Source organism: Narcine bancroftii, chromosome 2 (assembly GCF_036971445.1).
Source record: "Narcine bancroftii isolate sNarBan1 chromosome 2, sNarBan1.hap1, whole genome shotgun sequence".
Classification (NCBI taxonomy): Eukaryota; Metazoa; Chordata; class Chondrichthyes; order Torpediniformes; family Narcinidae; genus Narcine; species Narcine bancroftii.
Genome location: NC_091470.1, coordinates 324,602,005 through 324,629,566, shown reverse-complemented (window position 1 = coordinate 324,629,566; position 27,562 = coordinate 324,602,005). Strand labels below are relative to the sequence as shown.

General features: G+C 39.1%; 1 protein-coding gene across 1 annotated transcript in view; it reads left to right on the top strand.

Moving 5' to 3' along the window:
• Positions 1-27,562, top strand: part of LOC138755621 (N-terminal EF-hand calcium-binding protein 1-like) — a 201,760-nt gene that overhangs the window by 139,900 nt on the left and 34,298 nt on the right. Inside the window, 2 exon segments of the mRNA XM_069921964.1 lie at positions 11,359-11,495; positions 23,430-23,551. Of these exon segments, the coding sequence (XP_069778065.1) occupies positions 11,359-11,495; positions 23,430-23,551 (259 nt within the window).

Genomic DNA, 27,562 nt, shown 5'->3' with positions numbered 1-27,562 from the left:
TTGATTGCAACAAGAAATGAAGGCATTTATGTTGTTGAAATAAAGCTCATACTGACTCAGCTCTGCAAGTAATGATTATACATGTTTTTTTTCCTTCTTCAAAAACGTACTAGTGTAATTTGTCCTAAATGACAGCAAAAATATCAACTTTGGCAATGACAACAAGATTGACTTTTGAACTGAGGCAATTAGGAAATACAGTGCTGGTACCATTACGAGCACAAAAGACCCCAAAACCCAGCAGCAATAGACATTCACCAAGACAAAAATGGTTACTTGAACAAAAGTTGCTTTTAATTATCTTTAAACATGAAAATAGAATCAAACTTTAACTTGTCTCTATTGACTTACTTACTTAATCCCGTTCTAATTCTAAGTGCATGTGTATGTAATGTGTGTGTAAATTCAGAAAAGTTCTTTGATTCACAGTCCAATCTCACTTCTTATTCCTCCAAGTTCACTAGTTGCAGTCAATTCTTATACTGTGCACAGAATTTAACATTTATAAAGTTCACCAGGCTTTGGTGCTTGAAAGGTAAATGGTTACCACTCAGAAAGGTTCTTGTCAGTTTTCAGAGAGAGATTTGTTGTTCCAGGACATCCATAACTGATGTACTTCATCAGTCACCTCAGTGTCTTGCTGATAAAACTTGCCCCATCCGGGTTCTCTGGATGATAACCTCTTTCTTTCAGGTTACCACAGAGTTCCTTTTTGTTTCTTTTATTCCAAGTGAAACATTAGGCAGCCAGTCCTCTCCTCTTGTATGAACCACAAGGGGTTTGACCAGACTGTCTTCCAAACAGGCTGTCCAAAAGCTTGCCATCTTGTCCTGTTCCAGTCCCAGCTGCTGTTTACTGGCTGTAACACTGAATAAGTGATCTGTGTGTCTCTGTCTCAGAGAGAAAACTGGTTTGACTCTCTGCTTGCAAAACCACATGACCCTCCGAACAAGTTTTCTTCCAGACAATCTGCAGCTCCAGCAAGATCTTTTGTTAACAACAATCCATTAGTGAAGTCCCTTGAGTACTTTTCAAAGCTCTTGGAAAAGCTCTGAGGCCCCGATATGTCTAGCATTGGGCAGAGCTCCAGTATTTTAAATAAGATCTGTTTTAAAGTGTTTGTACATGACCTATTCTAACAAACCTTTCCCAATTTATCTCCCAAAAACATACTCTGTCACATTACCAAAAAAAATAACATCTTTGTAGAAACTAACAGCAACATTTCTGTATGTCAACATACTCATGTTTGTGCTGCAGAGGGAATTGGCATTCACTGGCCTTCCCTTTTAAACGTTACCAATGGTTCTTTTACAGAGGAAGCCAGTGTCATTAGCCAACTTCACCCAGCTTGTGTATTGCAGTGCTCTGGATCAGATGACAATTGATAATAGCTTTTGAAGATGCTGATCCAAATAACAAGGTGGATGAATGTGGAAAAAAGAGTGGGCGTTTTGATTCGGCACAGTTTCTTTTTGATAGAAGATGAAAGCTGGTCAGATGACTCATGCTGCGGAAGAGCCAAGCTCCTAACTGAAAATAAATTTTCTCAGAGCATGTCATTGGTACTTAAAATGCTGCATTACCAATGAAATGATATAGTTGTAAAACATGGAAATTTAGCCTACTACTAATTTTAATCGTACAGTTGGTGGAGCTTCAAGATGTAATGAATTTCAAGGAAAGCTGTGTTTATCATAATTATACAAATTAAAAGAAGTGCTGTCGAAATAATACAATAGACATCGTACTTTTTAAAAATCACGAACATCAGGTTTTCACAGCTGCCAACTCAACTTAAAATTAAAGACTGGTTTTACCTATGCTAAGAATAAACTGCACAAGATAAACAAGCTCCAGTTTATAAAGGTATTTTCCATAATGGAGAGAATGCTCTACAACAGATGTGAAGTCAATCCAATGAGCACTTTCTTTTTGGCACACAATTTATTTCCATAAGCGATCATCCATTCCCAGCCACCACATCTTTACTGTTTGCCAAATTACCAGCTGTAACTTTCAAATGCCTGGTTGTCTATTTAAAATAGCTTTGAATAGAGTAATGAAAGGCCAGACTTCTGTTTTGAAACCACATAGCTAATTCACCCGAAACAGAGCAGTCCATTAACGTGAAGTTATTAATGAAACAGTGAGGTGGGCTCCCACCTCACTGACAAAAGACAAAGGAGGAAAAACCCAACACCCAACCCACCAATTTTCCCTTGCAACCGCTGGAACCGTGTCTGCCTGTCCCGCATCGGACTTGTCAGCCACAAACGAGCCTGCAACCGACGTGGACATTACCTCTCTATAAATCTTCATCCGCGAAGCCAAGCCAAAGAAAGATTAATGAAACAAAGCATTTAGAATTTTTATGACTGATACCAGAGATCACAAAGAAAGAAATATTGATGCTGTTATTCATTGCTTGTGTTAGATTGTATTGAAGTATTGTGTGCATTTTAAGACACCTCTTTCAAAAAGGAGATTAAAGTCATAGGGAGTGCACTGTGTAGATTAAACAGGGAATTATAATCACAGATTTTGGATATTCAGAGTAGAGGACAAAGTGATTTTTTAATATAATTATTAAATTCATTTACTATACTGACTAAGGAATTCTATTTCCTATGGCTAGCATCTTATAATTTCAAATTACCAATGCAGTATAAAGGTTCACATTTCTGCTAAGCCTGGGTACTGTTTGTATGGTCTTTATATGTTCTACTGATGATTGCACAAGTTTCCCTTGGAGATCACCTGTTTGCTCCCTGCTGTTGAAAATGACCCATCATTGGAGGTCATACAAAAAAGAAGTTGATAGATAGGGGAGAGAGATAAATGTAGGACTTTAGGAAAATAAGGTGGAGGAAATGGTGCGGAAAGGAATGCTCTGTTAGGACACAGCATAGGGGTCAGTGGGCAATGGCTTTCCTTTGTATTGCAAAAGTACGATAATGGTATTCCTTTGTGCAGCTCAGACTGCCAGAAAAACTGCATAATACCTATTGTTTTAATATTTAACTTCAGCTAGAATTACAAGAGTGAAAAAAGTGCATCTTAAATGTTAAGGAGAGGCCTTAGGTCTTTCACTCTCGTTTCTCAAAACCCACAGTGTATTGACCTACCCTTGTCTTTTTAAAAGTGGCTTGGTAGGCCTGTTTAGAACCTGTTGTCAGTAGGCCCTTTCAAACTGCCATGTAAAATGGAGCTGACCATGCAATTTGCCCAGTTAGCACCCCAGTTACACAGCAGTTAAAAAGGGTCTGACCCAGTCAACCCTGTTGGAAACCATCTGGGTCCCTGACTTACCTCAGAGGCAGTCAGGGAATCCAGTTAAACTAAACTAGGTCACGACCACAGGTGACTTGAAAACAAAAATGGCCAACCCACTTATTCCAGTGGCATTAGCACTTGCGTGCATCATGGGTAGCCAGCATCTGAACTTCTGGTGAGTATGTGACGCATCATTGCAGGGGCGGGATTCCCCCTTAAATCACTGGGTTGGCGACTTAATGGGTAGATACCCCAGCACCTTTTCCCCAGTAATCGCATCTGGTTCCCAGGAGGTCTACCCAGGTGTTGCAGAGTGAGCCTGAATGTGACTCTTGTGTGTATATCTGAAAGGGTGTGTCTGAGATGGAGAAAGGGAAAAGAGTGTACCTATATGCGTCAGTACAAACTACAACCAATTTAGAGTCATGTAAAACCAGATTAGTTAAGAATATTGGGTTTCCTTAGTGTATCAAATGGATTTTTTAAGACAATCATCAATGATACAGATGCAAACATCTTTGTTTCAGATTTATTTAATTAACTAAACTCAAATTCATAAATACCTATGTAGGAAATCTTCAAATTCAATTAATTTCATAGACAAAATAAAACATGCTTGTGCCACAACACAATGCATTTCATAGAATGCTACAGCACAGAAACAGGCCCCTTGAGCCCTTCTAGTCTGTGCCAAACCATTTTTGTTGGCCTAGTCCCATTGACCTGCACCCAGTCCTTTATATCTTTCTGATCCATGTAACTGTCCAAATTTTTCTTAAATGTTAAAATTGAGCCCACCTTTAACATTGACTGAGTTTGAATTTAACATGGAACTCAGTCACATTTCTGAATGGTGAAAATTGCATCATAGCTGCTTTCCATTCTCCTTGATTAAAAACCAGAATGAATCACATGAACTGGTATCTATTTCTGACAAAAAGGGTCCGTTTTCTTCTTCGAACTATAGAACATTATACCACAGAAGCAGGCCTTTTAGACCTTCTAGTCTATGCCAGACAATATAATTTATTCTTATCCCAACCATTGCCCTTCATACCTCTCCCATCCATGTATCTGTCCAAATTCTTCTTAAATGTTAAAATTGAGCCTGCATTCACCAACTCAGCTGGTAGCTCATTCCACACTACCACCACTCTCTATGTAAAGAAGTTCCCCCTAAACCTTTCCCCTTTCACTCTTAACCCATGCCCTCTGGTTTGTATCTCACCTACTCTCAGTGAGAAGAAGCATATCTACATTTACTCTGTCTATCCCCCCCACATAATTTTAAACACCTCTATCAAATCTCCCCTCATTATTCTACATTCCAGGGAATAAGGTCCTCACCGATTTAACTTTTTCCTGTAACTCAGTCCCTGAAATCTGGGCAACATCCTAGTAAATTTTCTATCTTTTTGATATTTTTCCTGTAGTTAAGGGACTAAAAATACACACACTACTCCAAAATTGCCCTCACCAATGTCTTATACAACTTTTACCAGCTCCTATACTCAGGACTTTGATTTATGAAGGCCAATATGCTAAAAGCTCTTTACAACCCTGTCCATCTGTGACACCAACTTTCAGAGAATTATGTATCTGTATCCTTCTGTTCTACCACACTCTTCAGTGCCCTACCATTCATCATGTTTGTCCTTTCTTGGTTTGTCTTGTCCTTCCAAAATGTACACCTCACACTTATCTGCATTAAAATTCATTTGCCATTATTCAGCCCATTTTTTCCAGGTAGCCCAGATCCCTCTGCAAGCTTAGAAAACATTTTTCACTATCCACAATGCCTTCAATCTTAGTGTCATCTGCAAATTTCCTGATCCAATTTACTACATTTTATCTAAATCATTGATCTGGATGATAAACATCAATTCTTTCTTTTCTTTGGCTTGGCTTTGCGGACGAAGATTTATGGAGGGGTATGTCCACGTCTGCTGCAGGCTCGTTGGTATCTGACAAGTCCAATGCAGGACAAGCAGGCACAGTTACAAGGGAAAATTGGTTGGTTGGGGTTGGGTTTTTACCTCCTTTGTCTTTTGTTAGTGAGGTGGGCTCTGCGGTCTTCTTTAAATGAGGTTGCTGCCCGCCAAATTGTGAGGCGCCAAGATGCACGGTTGGAGGCGAGATCAGCCCACTGGCGGTGATCAATGTGGCAGGCACCAAAAGATTTCTTTAAGCAGTCCTTGTACCTCTTCTTTGGTGCACCTCTGTCTCAGTGGCCAGTGGAGAGCTCGCCATAGAACACGATCTTGGCAAGGCAATGGTCCTCCATTCTGGAGATGTGACCCACCCAGCGCAGTTGGGTCTTTAGCAGCATGGATTCGATGCTTGCGGACTCTGCCAGCTCGAGTACTTTGATGTTGGTGATGAAGTCATTCCAATGAATGTTGAAGATGGAGCGGAGACAGCGCTGATGGAAGCGTTCTAGGAGCCGTAGGTGATGCCGGCAGAGGACCCATGATTCGGAACCAAACAGGAGCGTGGGTATGACAATGGCTCTGTACACGCTGATCTTTGTGTGTTTCTTCAGGTGGTTGTTTTTCTAGACTCTTTTGTGTAGTCTTCCAAAGGTGCCCACCTCACTGACAAAAGGCAAAGGAGGAAAAACCCAACACCCAACCCCAACCAACCAATCTTCCCCTGCAACCGCTGCAATCGTGTCTGCCTGTCCCGCATCGGACTTGTCAGCCACAAACGAGCCTGCAGCTGACGTGGACTTTTTACCCCCTCCATAAATCTTCGTCCGCGAAGCCAAGCCAAAGAAAGATTTGCCTTGGCAAGTCTGTTGTCTACCTCTGTCGATCCTTGCATCAGATGAATTAGTGCAGCCGAGGTAAGTAAACTGGTTGACAGTTTTGAGTTCTGTGTGCCCGATGGAGATGTGGGGGGGCTGGTGGTCATGGTGGGGAGCTGGCTGACGGAGGGCCTCAGTTTTCTTCAGGCGGACTTCCAGGCCAAACATTTTGGCAGTTTCCGCAAAACAGGACGTCATGCACTGGAGAGCTGGCTCTAAATGGGCAACTAAAGCGGGATAGTCTGCAAAGAGTAGTTCACAGACAAGTTGCTCTTGTGTTTTGGTGTGAGCTTGCAGGCGCCTCAGATTGAAGAGGCTACCATCTGTGCGGTACCGAATGTAAACACCGTATTCATTGTTGAGGTCTTTCATGGCTTGTTTCAGCATCATGCTGAAGAAGATAGTGAAGAGGGTTGGTACAAGGACACAGCCTTGCTTCACGCCGTTGTCAATGGAGAAGGGTTCGGAGAGCTTATTGCTGTATCAGACCCGACCTTGTTAGTTTTCATGCAGTTGGATAACCATGTTGAGGAACTTGGGGGGGGGGGGGGGCGGGGGGGCATCCGAGGCGCTCTAGTATTTGCCAAAGCCCTTTCCTGCTCACAGTGTCAAAGGCTTTGGTGAGGTCAACAAAGGTGATGTAGAGTCCTTTGTTTTGTTCTCTGTACTTTTCTTGGAACTGTCTGAGGGCAAAGACCATGTCAGTAGTTCCTCTGTTTGCACAAAAGCCACATTGTGATTCTGGGAGGCATACAGCATTTGTTGAGAATACTTCACTATGCTGAGAGTTTCATTTCCAGTTATCTTCTGGTTCCTTGCAAGTGCAATTGTGTAACTAAAGAAGTGTAGACCTGATCTATCCATGGACTGTTGATGAGATGACACTGGAAAGTCTGATGACTGATACCAGCAGGATTTGATTCTGCAAAAGAATCACTGGATGGATGGAGTATCACATTCTTCGAGGCCCGAGGACCCGCTGCCGCCCGGGGGGCCCCGAGGTCCTGCCTGAGTCTAAACAACAATTCTGATTACTGAAAGCACATCATTAGTCACAGGCTTCAATCTGACCTCTCCCAACCAACCATTGTCAAAGCTAATTTACTACTTCACAATGAATGCCTACTGTATGAACCTTCCTGACTAACCTTCCACTTGGGAAGTTGTCAAAGGCCTTACTAAAGTAGACAACATCCACAGCATTTCCTTTGTCAACTTTCCTGGTAATATCTTTGAAAAACTCTAAAATTGGTTAAACACAACCCACCATGCACAAAGCCATGTTGACTATTCCTAATTGGTTTCTGGTTATCCAAATCTCTTAGAACATCTTCAAATAATTTATTTACAAATATCATCAGGTTCACTGGTCTATAATTTCCAGGTTAAGCAACAGAATAACATGAGCTATTCTCCAAACTTCTCACACCACACCAATAGCTAAGGGCATCTTAAATATTTCTCCCAGAGGCTTTGCAATTTCTACACTAGCCTGCCTCAGGCACCCACTAGGGAAGAATTTTTATTGACTATTTATTTCTGATGCAGATCACTGGCCAATGGCATAAACATTACTTTAATATCCCTTATGATATAAATTTAATTAGCTTCTTATTATATATCAAGTTTACATTTAGCAAAGCTACATGTATGTTACTTTGGTAAAAATTGTACCTGCATTTATGTTCATAAAACACACTATTAAATATACTTAATCTTCCAATCAGATCTTACCTTTGTGTACTTTTTCCTCATACCTGAATCAAAACCTTGGTTATCCTATAGCAGATTTCAACAGGGATTTTATGGAAAGGCTGCACCTGGCAATTGGAGTCAGGTGACACAGGCAGCTGGATTTGAAAAGCTCAGATCAGCAGGAAGCTGATTGGACAATAGAGATCAAGTGATTATAGGAAACTTGTGGTACAGAAGTGGTATTAATTCACTTCAACTCAGTAGTTTAGTGAGATGGTACTATTGGTTGGAGTTCCACATAGTACATGTAGCAGTGAGTAAGAAATTTACAACTGACTAATTTTTCTTATACAATTCTCTACTTCCTCTATACATTGTGTGATCTACTGAGTTTTTCTAGCTCTTTTGTGTATTGTACATTGTTCATGACATGTTTGATTGTTTGGGTTTTACAATATTATCAGCTAGCTCATTTCTATTCCACAATGATATTCTGACTATGTTTCTCTATAAAGAATATTGTGCTATAATGGGAATTTTGGGGGTCATGGTATATCAGAAATCACTACCCAAAACTTTAATTCCATCCCTAAAGAAGGGTCTGAATTCTAGACATAACTTCAAATATGATCATACACATCTGAAAGGAGAACCTCCATTAATATAATGCATAGGGGATACTGCATCTGAATTTTTGTCTGATTGGATGGAGATATTGAAGACTTGGGTTAGAGAGAGAGGAAATAAAGCTTATTTCAATCATACATATAATAATACACATATCTTTGACCATTTTCAATCCTAGACATTGATGGGAAGTCTAGTGTTTTGAATGATGCAATTAATTATTGTGACATTTATGACCTGCTGCTCTGTCAGGGGTTTTTAAAAGTGATTTTTGTTTTGGCATAACTGTTTATTTCTTAGCTGGTATATAGAAACCTATAAAATAGGTGCAGGAGTATGCTATTTGGCCCTTCAAGCCAAACTGCCATTCAATATGATCATGACTGATCAGTACCTTGTTCCTGCCTTCTCCCATCCCCTCTGATCCCCTTAGCCACAAGGGCCAAATCTAACCTACTCTTAAACATTGACAAGAAACTGGCCTCAACTACTTCCTGTAGCAAAGAATTCTACAGATCCACCACTCTCTGAGAGAAGAAATATTTCCTCAGTCCAAAAAAAAACTCCTTCCTTCTCCCCCCCCCCCCCCCCATCCTTAAACTGTGACCCCTGGTTCTAGTTTTTCCAGCATTGAAAACAACCTTCCTGTGTCTCGTCTGTCTAAATTCTTAAGAATTTTGTATGTTTCTATAAGATGTCACCCCCTTCCCCCCCCCACCCCAATCTTCTAATATCCAGAGAATACAAGTCTAGTTTAATCCAACCTTTCTTCATATGCAAGTCCCTCCAGCCCTGGTATCAGTCTAGTGAATCTTCTCTGCATTCTCTCCATGGTGAGGATGTCCTTCCTCAGACATGGAGACCAAAACTGCATGCAGTACTCCAGGTGTGGCCTCACCAAGGCCCTGTACAGCTGTAGCAGGATCTCCCTACTCCTGTACTCAAATCCTCTCGCTATGAATGCCAACATACCATTCTCCTTCCTCACTACCTGCTGCATCTGCATGCCTACTTTCAATGACTGATGCACAGCAACACCCAAATCTCTCTGCATCTCCCCTTTTCCTAAAGGGATACCATTTAGATAATAGTCCTCTTTCCTTTTCTTACCTCCAAAATGGATAACCTCATTTATCCACAATATTTTGCATCTGCCATGTCTTGGCCTACTTGCCTAACTTGTCCAAGGAACATAGGAGCTGGCATTACTCTGTAGAGACTTTTTCTTTATCAGTCTGAAAAGTTAATGTATGATGGAAACTTAAAAATGTTGTAGCAATAAGCATTGAAAGAGATTTGTGCAAAGGAACCTTTCTAAATGCACTTGTGCAGGCTCGTGATATAATGTGTCATATGTCAGCTAACATGACAAAAGCTTCAAGCATTTCCAAGATTTTTTCTTCAGGAAATGGAAATGATTTTATTCATTTGGATAGAAATAATAGTTAATGATAAATGACTTTTCAGACCTTGAGAGCAATTCTGCTAGCAGGGCTTCTATTAATCCTGACAAAAGTAATTCATCCTGACAAAAAATAAATCAAACTAAATAAAATTGAAAATTCAAGAGCAAGATATTTAATTTTAATAGCAATTGTAATTTGGATCATACTGAATAGATTGATCTGAATTTAATTGCTGCTGTTATAACAGCTATTCATTTACTTAAATCAAAATAAGTTGCTTAAGTCTAAATTAATTAAATTAGATTGACAGGGTAGAGATGATAAATCCAAATGCATTGTGCTCGATTACTAATGTCCCATTTTTACCATGACGAAGTTAAATAACAATAAAATGACCACTGCCCTCTTTTAATTAAGGTTAATAGTAAGTATAAGCAAGATCAATGAATGTTTTAACTATAAATATGAATTCAAATATGATTATTTAAGAATTTGTAGATAGATCATAGAACAGCACAGCAATAGGCCTGTGGCCAACAATGTCTGCACTGAACATGATGCCAAATTAAAGTAAAATTCTGCATAATCAGAATTTATTTGCATGAACATGTCACAAAATTTGTTGCTTTGCAACATTACAGGTGCAAATATTGCTATCAATTAAATTTTAAATAAATAAATTAGTGCAAAAGAAGAGAAAGTGAGAAAATGTCTTTGGTTCATTGCCATTCAGAAATCTGATGGTAGAGGTTGTGGGGAGTGGGGTGGGGGGAGGGAGCTGCTTTTATATTGTTGGTTGTTTGACTTCAGGTTCCCATATCTCCTTTCCTCCAGTGTAAAGAGGACCTGATCTGGGTCATGAGGATAGTTTCATGATTCCATCAACATGGAAACCCCAGAATAGACCTTCATGGATATTGACACCCAAGAATTTGAAAGTTCTTAACCCTTTCTACTGCTGACCCCTTGATGAAGAGGCCCCTTCCGGAAATCCACAATCTGTTCTTTAGTTTTGCTAACATTGAGTGCAAGCTTGTTGTGACGCCACTCAACTAGCTGATCTATCTCACTCTGGTAGACTTCCTCATTGTTGTCTGTGATTCTGCCAATAACCATGGTGTCATCGGCAAATTTGTAGATAGCATTTAAATTGTACTGAGCCACGCAATCATGGGCGTAGAGCAGTGGGATGCAACTTTGTTGATTATCATTGAGGAGGAGACATTGTTTCCAATTCATACTGATAGTGTCTTCCAGTGAGGAAATCAAGGATCCAGTTGCAGAGCTGGGTTATGGATAGAAGAAAATGACAATGTCACCTCAAAATTCCCAGGTGAGAGGTGAAGTATTGAAGCCAAATGATGAACCCATTTCATCAGGACTATAAACAGCAATGGTTTGGATTTAGAATGCATTAATAGTTAAATAATTTTACCTGTAACCAGCACCTTAAATTGATACTTGCTGACCTACTATTTCCCAGTGGGATTATTTCAGCATAATGTGGATTGATCTTGTTAATTTAGTCTTTGTGGGTTTTTTGTACAGGATTACCAGTCTTCAAGTAATTTGGAACAGTTTGTGATTCGTCTTCTGCTGAAGGAAACTGTAAACCAGTTTCAGTCTTTACAGAATTCCTTGGAATGTGCAATGGAAACTACAGAGGAGCAAACTCGCCAGGAAAGGTGAGCCTGCATTTCACATTGTCATTTTATTGTTGACCTTTAGCTATAAATCTTGTATTTGTATGTTTTCACATTGTGGCATGTTACTCAGACAGTTTTTTTTTAAAGCGTGTCATCTTCTTCCATTTCTCTGTAGTTTGATTTGACAATCTTGCATCATTTATTCACGTGAAAGGAAGAAAGTCAAGAGTTGTTTTTTGTCGAATTTTTTTTAAGCCATCGAATGTGCAAGGACATTGGAAGAACTCTTCCTATGGTCCTGTATCAACTCCCAGCATGGTGCAGGTGAAGCACTGCTGGCATGGGAACAGAAGCAACACTTACCTACTGCCGTGTCAGCCTCCCATTGACATCACTATTTCTTCACACAATTGCTTTCCAATAGCTGTCATGTGAATACTGAATAAACAAACAATAATTTGTAGGCAGTTTGTATAATTTGTACCTCAACTGAAGAGAAAAGATAAGTGAATCTATACTGATGTAGCTTAAGAGTGGCAGTGTATTATTTTTACCATCATTATGCATCAATTCAGTTTTGCATCCAGCTGTTAACATTAATTAGTGAATATATTCAAACAAGAATAATCCTGAATTACATACAAAAACATTGAAAATAGAGAGCATGCCAGCTAGTATCCATAAAGGGATGATAGGTTAACATTTCAGATAAAGACCAAAGAAATTTCTGAAATAACCTACCCTTTATATTTCTAGGTATGCACACAATAGAAAAGTAGAATTCAGTTTTAATGTTGAGAGGTTGGGTAATGTTGATGTTTAAAGCAACCAGGATACGCTGTGGAGATATTGCTGTGGGGAGCAACTCAAACATTTTCTTGGATGGAGGATATTCCTCATGAATGGAGATTGAGTAGTCCAGGCCGTTACAAAATTTCTACGGGGCCTTAACATGCTCGATGTGGAGAGGATGCTCGCTCTGACAGAGGAGTCTTAAACCAGATATCAAAGTCCCGTAGGATGTTTCAAAGTGATGCAGAGTGTGGAACCTTTGAAATTCTCCAAAATTGATAGGTTTTTGGAAGGTAAGGGTATCGAGGGATATTTCATTGAGTTAAAAAATAATTCATGATATTGATGTATGTTGCATCACACTTAAAAGGCTAAATGTCCTATTCCTGCTCTATTTCTTGTGTGTTAATTTTCTTATTTCATTATTGTCAAAAGAACCAAAGTAGACATTTGGAATGCTTGGCTGGAAAGGTTGGTAGAAGCAAATTCAGTTATGGCTTTCAAAAAAAGGATTTGGATATCACCATGAAGGAAAATAATTTGCAGAGCCACAAAGAAATTAGATTAACCGATTGTTGAAAATTCGCAGAAGCTTGTTGAACAAATACCAGAGGTGAAAGCAAGTCCATAAGGTGTACTGCTAAGAAAGTAGCTGAAGCATTCAGTACTAATGGCTAAAATAAATTATGATTACTGACATTACTTTACCATTAAGAAGTTTGTTATCTGCCTTATTCTGTACAAACATTTTATAATTCTTTGATCTGTTCACATTCTTGCCTTTCAAGAAAATTTGAATACAGATGAGAAATCATCTCTGACGTTGCACTAGAAGGAGAGCAATTTAAAGATGTTTTGATTTCAACACCAAAATACAAATTTAATTTTATAATAAGCCTTTTTTTGGTTTTATCTGGACTTCTGTAATTTTGCAAAGGCTCCAAAAAACCCACACTACCATCTGAAATACCTTATTTACATTATTTGTCTGAGATATGAATAATTTTCAATGTAACCCAAAAGCAAACATTATTTATAGAGAAGCAAAACATGCATATAAAACTGGCCATAAATTCACAGGCTTGTTATTTAATCTTAAGACATGATTTTAGCCTGTCTGAATGAGTTGAAGCATTGAAAATGGTCAGCTTAACACGAATTTTAAAATAATAAAAAATAACCAATTATAATAGATAAATAGTATTAATTTCAGAATGCTCACAGCAAAGGAGGGCTCCAAATAAGATTGAATGTTATTTGTTTACAGAGTGAAAGTAGTTTTAAAATTTCTTTGATAAAATAGAATTCCCCCTTTTCCAAGCCACAACTTCAATAACAGAAAATGCTGGATGAATTTAATAGGTCAGTCAGCATCTTTGGAGAGAGAAAAGCAGAGTTAATATTTAAGGTTGGAAGTCTTTAATCCGCTTAACTGCTTTTATAGTATGATTATAACTGTGACATAGTAAGACAAACAAATTGAAAGAGACCTTCTCCACAAAAATATATATTTTTATCTGCAAAGAAAGCATATAATTAACTGCTCCATTCAAGTCAAAATACTGTACATGTATTTCGAGCTTGGAAGTGGGAGTATGATTAACCATTATCACTAAACACTTTTTTTATTGTAATTTTATTTGAAAATTTGGTATGCAATTTTGGACTTCCCAAATGCTATTTCTACTGAAATGTTAAAATACTTCCAAGAATTTAAATGTCAAATATGCCAATTGTTTCTTCTTTTTAATCCTCTTGGCATAGAGGATTAAATAATTAAGTTTAATTTTCATGAAATCCTGAGTACTCATTAAATTTCATAAACTGCCTGTATTTCTAATACATTGCAAATTGTGTTTCTGTGGCATTCATTGCTCTGCTTTTAAGACTGCATCAACCTCCAGGTTCTAGCTATCGGCAGAGTCAGACTATTGGAGCTCATTTCCCATCTTCTCATTCATGCTATTATGAGCAAAAGAATACTTAAAGCCAGGCTTGGATATCTAATGTCTCAGACTAGGAGATTGTTTTGTTGAGCACCTCATTTCTGTCCACCACAATAGCGTGGATCTCCCAGTGGTCACCCTTCAAATCCCTGTTCCATTCCCTTGCTGACATGTCTGTCCATGTTACCATGCATTGCCAGACTGAGATGACCCTAATATTGGAGGAACAACACTTCATCTTCCATCTGGGGTGTCTCTGTGAGAGCCAAAAGTAATTCTTACTTTTCCTCTTATCATATCCAATTAACAACTTTTGTTTGTTGGTCTGGACTCTTTCCCCCTTTCTCTGATTTTATTGAGACACCAGCTTGATTTTTTTGTTTGCTTACTCCTTGAGGGATTCAAGCCCAAAATGTCAGTAATATATCTTTACCTCCCATGGATACTATGAGACTGGCTGAGTTCCTCCAGCATTTACTGTGCATTTTTACTACAATCACAGCATCTGCAGACTTCCATGTTTCATAGTTCTCAATGATTTTTGATGCACAAACTTTGTTTATTTCTGAAGCCATTTCTAAAATTAATCAATCAGCTGTAAATGGGTACAGTGCCCTCCATACGTTTGGGACAAAGACACTTTTTTCCTTTATTTGCTCCTGTGCTCTATAGTTTTAAATTTGTAATCAAACAATTGAAGTGTAAAGTGCACATTCCAAATTTTATTCAAGGTAATTTGTATACATTTTGGTTTGACCATATAGAAATTACAGCACTTATACTGACCCTCCTCCTTTCAGGGCACTATAATGTTTGGAACATTTGGCTTCACAGGTGTTTGTGAGTACTCGGGTATTTTTCATTGCATTAGTGCAGCTATAAGATAGCCAGGCTTGTTTCTAAGCTTTTGACCACCTTCAGAGTCGTTGGTTGCCATTTTTCAACATGAAGACCAGAGCTGTGCCAATGGAAATGAGGCTGAAAAACAAGAATAAAAGAGTAAGAGACATTATCCAAACCTTAGGATTACTAAAATCAACTGTATGGAACATCATTAAGAAGGAATGTACTGGTGAACTCAGTAATTGCAAAGGGACTGGTCTTCCAGGGAAGACTTCTGCTTCTGATGACAAGAATTTTCATCATAATGAAGAGAAATATACAAACGTATGTTCGACAGATCAGAAACACTCTTCAGGAGGCAGGTGTGGATATGTCAATGTCTACTGTCTGCAGAAGACTTCAAGAACAGAAATACAGAGGCTACACTGCAAGATGCAAACCATGGCAAAGGTGGTATGCTTTGAATCTTGAACAGTTCCTTTACACCTCCATACTTTGCTCTTACCATCACTCAGATACAGGTTAATCTTGGCATCATCTCTCCACAAGACAATTTTCCAGAATTCTACAGGCTCTTTTAAATACTTCTTAGCAAACTTTAATCTGGCTAAGCTAGTAGATTGCATCTTGCAGTGTAGCCTCTGTATTTCTGTTCATGAAGCCTTCTATGGACAGTAGTCATTGATATATCCAAATCTGCTTACTGAAGAATGTTTCTGGAGATTTTAAAAATATTTATTTATTGGGCTCCACAGTTTGCATAGCAGTTAGTTCAACACCTTTAGAGCGTCAGTGATCGGGACCGCGGTTTGAATCCCACACTGTCCTTAAGGAGTTTGTACGTTCTCCCCATGTCTGAGTGGTTTCCTCCCACTGTTTGAAACATATCGGGGAGGAGGGTGGCTATAGGTAATTGGGGTGTAAATTGGGCGGCATGGGCTTGTGGGCTGAAATAACCTATCACCATGCTACATGTTTAAATTTATGATGAGAATTTTGTCATCACCAGCGTAGATCTTCCTTGGAATACCAGCCCCTTTGCGATTTCTGAGCTCTTTTTTAAATGTTCCAAATTTTTGATTTTGGTGATCCTAAGATCTGGGCGATGTCTCTTACTGTTTTATTCTTGTTTTTCAGCCTCATAATGGCTTCTTTGACTTTCATTGGCACAACTCTGGTCTCATGTTGAAAAATAACAAACACAGATTCCAAAAGTGATCAAAAGCTTAAAAACTAGACTATTGTACCAGCACCAATGAAGCAATTAAACATACATGAGTACTCTCAAATACCTGTGCAACCAAATGTCCCAAACATGGTGCCCTGAAATGGGTGAACTATCTATTTAAAAAGTGCTGTAATTTGTATATGGTCAAACCAAAATGTATACCCTTGAATAAAATCTGTAATATGCACTTTAATTAGATGTGAGTGTTTGATTACAAATTTAAAACTAGTGGAGGGCACTAAAATAACTGATAAGCATTGTGTTGTGATTTCTATTGATAATAGGATAATTTACTATATGCATTTAAACATTTTGAGCCCAGAGGACCCCAAAACCCAGCAGCAATAGATATTCACCAAGTCAAATGGTTACTTAAACAAAAGTTGCCTTTAATTATCTTTAAATATGAAAATAGAATCACACTTCTCGCTATTGACTTAATTAACCCCCTTCTAATTCTAAGCATGTGGGAATGTAATGTGAGTGTAAGTTCAGAAAAGTTCTTTGGTTCACAGTCCAATCTCACTTCTCATTCCTCCAAGTTCACTGGTTGCAGGCAATTTGTATACTGTGTACAGAATTTAACATTTATAAAGTTCACCAGGGTTTGGTGCTTGAAAGGTAAATGGTTACCACTCAGGAAGGTTCTTGTCGGTTCTCGGAGAGATTTGTTGTTCCAGGACATCCACCACTGACTCCTTTTTAATTAGCCACTCCAGTGTCTTGCTGATGAAACTTGCCCCCTTCATTTTTATTTCTCTTATTCCAAGTGAAACATTAGACAGCCAGTCCTCTCCTCTTGCATGAACCACAAGGGCTTTGACCAGACCGTCTTCCAAAATGGGGCTTTCCACAAGCTTGCCAGCTTGTCCTGTTCCTGGGGTTGGGTGGGTGGGTGGGTGGGTGTTTGTGTGTACACAACAAGTTCTCTTCCAGACAATCTTCCATCTGTTGCCTTTTGTAAACAACAATCCATTAGTGAAGTCTCTTGAGCACTCTTCAAAACTCTTGCAAAACCTGTTGGCCCCAATATATCTAGCATGGGTCAGAGCTCCAGTATTTCAAATAAGATCTGTTTTTAAGTGTTTGTATGTAACCTACTCTAACAACCCTATCCCAATTTATCTCCCAAAAACATATCTATATGCTCTGTCATAAAATTCTTTGACAAAATTCCCCAAAATCCAAGATTCATAATTCATTATTTTACCATTGTCTTTCATCATTTATATGCTCTTCTGACCACAAGAGATATGTTCCTACATTGTTCAACTGGCCTAGAATGCTTGAACAGAATCCCCGTCATAAGTTGAGGGGAACTGCTGCAACTTGCAGAAGCTAATGGACACTACAGTTTGGAAATCCATAATTAGCAGTGAAAGGCAAACTCAGGACATTAGCATAAGCACGAAAAAACAGTAAACAATTATGCAAGGAACATTGATATTTATTCTGAGAACTGTCAACTTCCCCATTGGATCTTGGCTAATTTAATATCATATAATATCTGGGATCATAAATTAATTGAGGACCAAATCATCATCTCTATTAGAGTTGTACAACAGAAAGCACTAATCAATGCTGACCTTTTTTTTGCCCATAAATTTAAATCCTATTTGTTCTCAATTAGACTATATAATTCAGTGCCTTGTCTATCTAAATGCTACTTGCATATAATAATTCAGATTATGATCATTTCACCAAAGATGAAATCATGTTGCATGAGTTTTGTTGTGTAAAAATAAATATAGATTGATGATAATTTTTTTTTAAAGACATAGATATAACCATGCCTATCAGGGTATTATTAACATGAAGCTATAGATTTCAATCAAAGTTTATTGTTTTTCTGATAGTCATAGTGTGGAGGAGAGGATTAGTACTGTACACAAATAAGAAGAAATCCAGTGCTTTTTTTTTTTAAATCTTCATGCCGAATTGGCTACTTGTTTGAAAGGGTACGGATCAGAAGAGATTGGATGGCACATTGATGGTTCTTTTGAAAATAGTGCAGGATTGGCAGGTAAAGAACAAAATATCAGCATTTATTTCCATGAACAAGTCACGAAAATTGTTGTTTTGTGGCCGAATCACAGTGCAAACATTAATATAAAGCACTTCAGAACAATAAAAATAATCAACAAAAAGTCAAAGCAAGGCAGTGTCTTTGGTTCATCCATCATTTGGGAATCTGATGGCAGTGGGGAAGAAGCTGTCCTTGTTCCACTGAGTCCTTTAGGCTTTTGTACCTTTTTCCAAATGGTAGCAGAGTGAAGAGGGCATAGCCTGGTCCTTGGGGATAAAGGCTGCTTTCTTAATTCACTACCTTGTTTAAAATGTTTTTATTTTTCTCATTATGAACCATACTGACCAAAATACACACAAACATTTCCCTCTTGAATATACAGTGTCATTTTCTCCCCTTTTCCCACCTCCCCTCCCTCTTTCATCCCCCCTTCCCACCCACTCAATGTTCAACATATATGATCCATTAAACAATGTCATCACACAATGAAAATAAACAGGAAATTTGTGTCTTCTACTTTTACACACTGGGTCAGTTCATTTCGTCGTCTTCTCCTTCTGTCATTTTAGGGGGTGGAGGTCCACAGTAGAACTTCTGTGTTCCATGTACGGTTCCCAAATTTGTTCAAATACTGTGTTATTCTTAAATTATATGTTACTTTTTCCAATGGAATGCATTTAGTCATTTCTATGCACCATTGCTGTATTCTCAGGCTATCTTCTAATTTCCAGGTTGACATAATACATTTTTTTGCTACAGCTAAGGCTATCATGATAAATCTTTTTTGTGCTCCATCCAAATAGAGTCCAAGTTCTTATATTACTTAGAAGAAAGATCTCTGGATTTTTTGGTATGTTGCTTTTTGCGATTTTATTTAATACCTGGTTTAGATCTTCCCAAAACTTTTCCACTTTCTCATATGCCCAAATTACATGTACTGTTCCCGTTTCCTCCTTACAGTGAAAATATCTGTCTGATACTGTTGGGTCCCATTTATTTAACCACCTCTTGAAGATGTTGGGTGCATGTGATGTCACAAGCTGACTTAACAGCCCTTGAGTTTTTTTCTTGTCCTGAGCATTGGCACCTCTGTACCAGACAGTGTTGAAAACAACCAGAATGCTCTCTATGGTACACCTGTAGAAGTTTTTGAGAGTCTGGTAACATACCAAATATCCTCAAACACCTCACAAAGTATATCTGTTGGTGAGCCACCTTTGTGATTGCATCAACATGGAAGTTCCAGGACAAATCTTCAGATGTTGACACCCAGGAATTTAAAATTTTTGATCTTCTCCACATCTGAGCCCTCAATGAGGACTGGATTGTGATAATCTGACTTCTTCCTGAAGTCCACCATCATCTCTTTGGTTTTGCTAACATTGAGCACAAGGTTGTTGGCATGACACCACCCAAAGCATTGATCTATCTCCCTCCTGTATTCTTCCTCATTGCTGTTTGATTCTGCTGACAACTGTGGTGTCAACAGCAATTTGTAGATAGCATTGGAATTGTGTCTGGCCACACAATCATGGTGTGTAGTGAGCAGAGCAGTGGGCTAAGTACACATCTTTCCCCACAGGTGTGCTGCTTGGGAGTCATTAAGGAGGAGATGTTGTTTTCAATCTGTACTGACTGTGGTCTTCCGATGAGGAAATCAAGGATCTAGTTGCAGACGCCTAGGGTTTGGAGCTTCTTGACCAGCACTGAGGGAATAATGATATTGAACACCATGCTGTATTCTATGAAGAGGAGCCACATGTATGAGTTGCTGTTGTCGAGATGATCCAGAGCTGAGTGGAGAGCCAGTGAGATTGCATCTGCTGTGGAGCAATTGTGACGATAGGTGAATTGCGATGGGTATGTTTTAATCCTGGCCATGACCAACCTCTCAAAGCATTCATCACAGTAGAAGCAAGAGCTACTGGTTAATGATTGTTGAAGCAGCTCACTGGCTATGTGCTTGTGGAAGGGATAAATAGAGGACATGTATGAAATCTAAAATACTATGAGAGGTAAAATAAAACAAGATGCTGAAAATGTGAGATAGAAAATTGAAAATGGCTGATAATCTAATGCTTTGAATTTTATCTGGAAGGGTGCAAGATGCCTTGGTCAGAAAATGAGATGTTGTTCATCCCAGGATCCATTTTAAATTTATATATTCAACATGGTAACATTTCCATTTCCACTAACTCACATGCCAGTTCTCACAACACTTGTCTATGCAATGTTAGAACAGAGATTTACTTGTATTATTTCCAATTTAGTTCTGTACCTATAGTGCTCTTGAGACAACCTTCTCTTTATCGAGAAATAAAAACAAAGAGATTTGGGATTTCCTATCAATTTTTAAGAATTACTCTGAACTTCAGCTGTTTATCACTATAGGTCCCCAACCCACTCTCACTCTGACCTTTCAGTCTTTGAACTTGTGATTTGTTTGCATGAGTGTAAAAATTCAAGTTCAAATTGGTTGTTCAAAAGGAATGACCACCAAATGCTCAGCGATTTGAAAACATGGGAACTAGGATTTTATTCCATTGCCTTGTCATCCAATTGCACATGTATGCTGAAAGTTTGATTTCTTCTGTACAATTAACCACTAAATAGTATTAAAATTCACAGCAGAACTGTAACAACATTTGCATGCAGAGTGCTTGCATTCATAAAACACACAGATGGTGGTAGTTTGTGTCTAATGTTGAATCAATCCCACTCCTGCCTGGACTCTCCTTTATCCCATTCCATTATAAAATAGATTTATGGGTACATAATGCAACATCCTTGGGATCATTCACAGCTCGAAAATTAGCTGATGAAGGCACTGGAGTCTCAAGACCTTTAGTTCTCAAATCTGTTTCACCAGCTACATCATTTAATTCAGATACAACTTCAGATATGGGACAATGTCCTCTATTTGCTCAAAAGCCAGTTTCAAAGAGAATGGAGGAGAGCTATAGCATGGCCATCACTATGAACTACATTGATGTGACATCTACATAATGCATGCACCATGCACAAGTTTTCAAGTGGGCATCATTTGAAAAATCAATCTCAAAACAGGACCTTATCATTAGAAAGACAGGGACAGTTGTTATTTAAATTAACTAAAGTTTACAAACTAAATTCCAAGTCACAATATCCAAGCCTGTAGGGGCGGGAAAAAATCACTTAATTTATGAGCCTACTGATCATTAGATTGGCCTGCCCCTAAAACTGCAATGTTGAGGTTCCTTTACCACACACAATGCTATGAGAAAGGAATTGAGTTATCAGCTTTTATGGAAGTATTTTCTTTCTAGCAATAAGAATTCAAGAAAAGGTCCTTCATGATAGGCTTGTAAAGGTAAAGATGCATGGGATCCACAGTGAATTGATATTTTGGAATTGGTTTGCTCAAAGAAGAGAAAGGAGAGGTTGAGGGTTAGTCTGGTTGAAAGAACATGACTATGGTGTTCTGCAGGGATTGATATTGGGAGCACTGTTTATGATAAATATAAATGACAGATGAATAAATGGATAAGTGAGTTAGTAAATTTCAGATTGCACTATAATTGGACAATATTAGAGAGCTATCAAAGAGGACAGTGGATATACTGTAGATCAGATAGATTTAGGCAGAAAGTTTAATCCAGATAAGTGTGAGGTATTGCACTTTGGAGGTCAAATGTAAAGAGAAAATATATAGTTAATTTGTAACTGCATTGACATGCAGAGAAATCTGGGGGACTAGGTTTAAAGTTTTCTGAAAGTGGCTATGCAAGTAGGTAGGGTGGTAAAGCTGTGTGGTATGCTTGCCTTCATTGGTAGAAACATCAAGTATAAGAGTTAGGATTTCATGTTGCAACTATCTATATAAAACTGGTTAAACCACACTTGGAGTATTATGTGCAATTCTGCTTGCCCTATTGCAGTAAAGATATGGAGGTGTTTGGAAAGATATAGATGTGTGGTGTGTGTGGGGGGTAGAATTTAAAGTATGAGACAGATTGTAGGTGTAGACCAGTCACTTGGCACCCATTGCAACTGTGTTGTAGCCACTGTAATCACAGTGGTGGTCTGCCCATGCACGAGCTCTAGATTGGCAGGCTGGAATTCAATGGAGTCCAAGGGTGGTACAGCCACCATGTACAGAGTACCCACTTACCTGTAAATAGTTATTGATATAACCTCTCCCCTTGAGTCATGTCGTTATTATCACATTGACAAACAGTAGGTGCCTGGAACGAGCTGTTAGGAATAGTAGTAAAAACAAATAGGATATTTGTTTGTCGATGATACTTTTCTTTTTCTAATATATTCTAATTTCAAAGCATCATCTTCCAAAGTGTGAGCTATGATGTACCAAATTTAGATCTCTTTAATGAAAACTCCAATAAATCAAACTCTGTGGCTATTACTTAATGTAGTTTGAATTCATTGATAAAACAGATAACTTTTTGCATAGCTTCGCCACAAGACTTTCATTACGGTGAATAACAAAGCATTTACTTTATAAACGATATATAGAGATAATGAGATACAAAAATTCAAAAAAAAATTTCTCATATTCATGCATCCTTCACATCTTGTAGAAAAAAGGCAAGCAGTTAGTCTAGTGGATATTATGAATATTACATCAAAGTTACTATGGTAACACTATAAACAATAGTTGTCAAAGAGACAGGCACAAAATTAACCAAGAATCAAAAACACAAAATTTTAACCTTTACAGTGTTTGAGAAGCTTTTAGATGGACACATCAATATGAAGGAAAAAGAAATGTACCATGTTCAAGTAGCAGTTTTAATTTAATTTGGGCATCTTGTTTGCCACAGTTATTGTGGTCAAAGGGCCTACTCCTGTGCCGTACTGTTCTAGTAATATGTCTCACTGGCAAAGAATGACCAAACTTGCCTTTATGTAACTGCTATAAAGTGAAGATTGTCCAGCAGCTTTGAAGATGTTTAACATTCATTCAAAACATATTCACAGAAATATGAATCTTTCCCAGCTATTTCTCATAGCATAAATTGAAACTAAATGTCTTCACTACCCTTGAAGAAGACTTCTATCCTTTCTCATATTTAAAATAAAAAAAATGCCTCAGTATAATATCACAGGGAAGACTAAATGCTATTTCTTGTCATTTGTAGACAAGGTCCAGTAAAACCAGAGGTACTTCCAATTAACTGCTCAGGGAAACGATCCCTTCGAAGACTTCAGAGAAATAATAGCCTGTCTCCAAACAATTCTAATTTCAGCATCTTAAACTCAGGTATCGTATTGTTTGTCTGATGTTCTATTTTTTTGTTTATTTTTTTGTTTATCCTTTTTAATCACATTGGTGACTAGCATGAGGAACAATTGATACTTTTCCTTGGTTCTTTGATAGCAGAATTGTAAATATCATTTTTAACTGTTTGTGGATAAGTCATTGTTCACCTTTGGGGTATTGGACATGCTAATGTTATAACCATATAACCACTTACAGCACAGAACAGGCCAGTTCAGCCCTACTAGTCCATGCTGTAGCAAATCCCCACCCTCCTAGTCCCACTGACCAGCACCCGGTCCATACCCCTCTAGTCCCCTCCTATCCATGTAACGATCCAGTCTTTCCTTAAATGTAACCAATGATCCCGCCTCGATCACGTCTGCCGGAAGCTCATTCCACATCCCCACCACCCTTTGCGTAAAGAAATTTCCCCTCATGTTCTCCTTATAATTTTCCCCCTTCAATCTTAAACCATGTCCTCTAGTTTGAATCTCCCCCACTCTTAATTGAAAAAGCCTATCCACATTTACTCTGTCCCTTTTAAAATCTTAAACACCTCTATCAAGTCCCCTCTCAATCTTCTACGCTCCAGAGAAAAAAGCCCTAGTCTGCACAACCTTTCCCTGTAACTCAAACCTTGAAATCCTGTCAACATTCTCGTGAACCTTCTCTGCACTCTCTCTATTTTGTTTATATCTTTCCTATAATTTGGTGACCAAAACTGCACACAGTACTCCAAATTTGGCCTCACCAATGCCTTGTACAATTTCATCATAACCTCCCTACTCTTGAATTCAATACTCCAATTTATGAAGGCCAACATTCCAAATGCCTCTTCACCACACCATCTACCTGAGTATCAGCCTTGAGGGTACTATTTACCATAACTCCTAAATCCCTTTGTTGCTCTGCACTCCTCAATTGTCTACCATTCAATGTATATGACCTATTTAAATTTGCCTTTCCAAAATGCAGCACCTCACATTTATCTGTATTAAATTCCATCAGCCATTTCTCAGCCCACACCTCCAGCCTTCCTAAATCACCTTTTAATTTACGGTAATATACGTCACTGTCCACAACACCACCAATCTTTGTGTCATCCGCAAACTTGCTTATCCAATTCTCTACCCCTACGTCCAGATCATTAATATATATAACAAATAATATTGGACCCAGGACCGAACCCTGAGGAACTCCACTAGTCATCGGCCTCCAATTGGACAAACAATTTTCTACCACTACTCTGACACCTTCCATCCAACCACTGCTGAATCCATTTCACTACCTCCTTATTTATACCTAATGCCTCCACCTTTTTTCCTAACCTCCTGTGGGGAACTTTGTCAAAAGCTTTACTAAAGTCTAAATAGACAACATCCACAGCTTTCCCTTCATCAACCTTTTTTGTAACCCCCTCGAAGAACTCAATCAGGTTTGTCAAGCATGATCTACCCCTGACAAAACCATGCTGATTTCTCCCTATCAATCCTTGTACCTCCAAAAATTTGTAAATAGCATCCCTCAGAACACTTTCCATCAACTTGCCCACCACAGACGTCAGACTTACAGGCCTATAATTCCCAGGTTTGCATTTGGACCCTTTCTTAAACAGAGGAACCACATGTGCCACCCTCCAATCCTTTGGTACCACCCCCATGGCCAGTGACATCCTAAATATCTCTGTTAATGGCCCCACTAACTGTCCACTAGCCTCCCTGAGTGTCCTAGGGAATATTTTGTCCGGTCCGGGATATTTATCCACCTTTATCTTTTTTAACACAGCCATCATTACCTCCTCGGTTATCCTTATATGCTTCATGACCTCCCCACTATTTTTATTTACTTCAACTGGTTCAACATTTTTTTCCCTAGTGAATACCGAGGCAAAGAAATCATTCAAAATTTCCCCCATTTCCTCAGACTTCTCACTCAGCTTACCCTCGCTATCTACAAGGGGTCCAATTTTATCTCTCACCAATCTTTTACTTTTAATGTACTTGTAGAAACCCTCTGGATTTATTTCTACTCTGTCAGCCAAAGCCTCTTCATGCCTTTTTTTGGCCTTTCTAATTTCTTTCTTAAGATTCCTTCCTCACTCCTTGTAGTCCTCCTTCAACTTCTCAGATCCCTGCTCTTTAAACCTCTTGTACACCTCCCTTTTTCTTCTAACCAAATTTCCAATATTCGTCGAAAACCAAGCCTCCCTATGACTTCCAGCCTTTCCTTTGATCCAGACTGGGACATAACTACTCTGTACCCTCAAAATTTCTTTTTTGAATATCCTCCATTTTTCATTAACATCCTTACCTGAAAATAACCTGTCCCACTCAATACTCCCCAAATCCCTTCTTATTCCTACAAAATTTGCTCTTTTCCAATCCAGAACCTCAACTTTAGGCCTCTCCTTGCTCTTCCTTAAAACTACCCTAAAACTAACAGAATTATGATCACTAGACCCAATTGGTTCTCCAACATTAATGTCCGCTACCTGACCTAGCTCGTTCCCTAACAGGAGATCCAGTATTACACCATCCCGAGTCGGTTCTTCTACTAACTGATTTAGAAAACAATCCTGAACACATTTAACAAACTCCAGCCCATCCAGCCCTCTAACCGTATGGGTATCCCAATCAATGTGTAGGAAGTTAAAATCTCCCATGATCACAACCCTATGATTTTCACACATATACGTTATCTCCCTACAAATTTGTTCCTCTAATTCCCTTGGCCCATTTGGTGGTCTGTAATACACCCCTATTAGCACCCTCTTGCCTCCTCCACCCCTCAATTCCACCCAAACAGCCTCACTGGTCGATCCCTCCATACCATCCTGCCACCTCACGGCAGTAATGTCCTCCCTAACAAGCAGAGCAACTCCTCCTTTTTTACCCTCTGATCTATCATCTAAAACAAATGTATCCCGGAACATTAAGTTGCCAGTCCTGCCCCTCCTGTAGCCAGGTCTCACTAATTGCCACAATATCGTGACCCCAAGTATCTATCCATGCTCTCAGCTCATCTACCTTGTTCACTATGCTTCTTGCATTAAAATATATGCATCTCAGAGAATGACCCTCACATATATTCTCTTTTTTTTTACCTTTTACCCTAATCTCCATCCTACCTTTCTTATCTTTTTTATTCCTAGCTAGGTGGCCATACTCCCTGGACACTGCTCTCACCCTCTGTTCCCCACCCCCCTGCCAAACTAGTTTAAACCTACCCCCACAGCTCTAGCAAATCTACTTGCCAGCACATTGGTCCCCCTCCAGTTCAAGTGGTGTCCGTCCCTCTTGTACAGGTCCGACCTTCCCCAGAAGAGATCCCAATGATCCAGAAATCTTATCCCTTGCCCCCTGCACCATCTCTTTAGCCACGCATTCATCCTCCACATCCTTCTATTTCTACCCTCACTAGCTCGTGGCACGGGCAGCAATCCAGAGATTACTACCTTGGAGGTCCTGTTTTTTAACTTCCTACCTAATTCTACATGATCCTCTTTCAGGACCTCATCCCCACTTCTAACTAAGTCATTGGTCCCCACATGGACCACGACTTCTGGCTGTTCTCCTTCCCCTTGCAGAATGCTATGTACTCGATCAGAGATATCCCTGACCCTGGCACCAGGGAGGCAACAGACCAACTAGACCCCGATCTCGTCCCACAAACCTTCTATCTGTCCCTCTGACTAATGAGTCCCCAACTACAAGACTCCTATTCTTATCCTTCTTTCCCTTCTGAACCTCAGGGGCAGCCACTGTGCCAGATACCTGACCCCCATGACTTGTCCCTGATAGGCTGTTCCCCCCAACAGTATCCAAAGCCGAATACATGTTGCTGAGGGGCACTTCCACAGGGGTACTCTGCACTGGCGCTCTCCCTCCTTTCCTCACAGTCACCCAATTCCCTGACTCCTGCCTTCTAGGGGTGACTGTCTCCCTGTAACTCCTCTCTATCACTGCCTCTGCTTCCCTTAATCCCCTTATCATTATAGAAAGAGAAAACTGA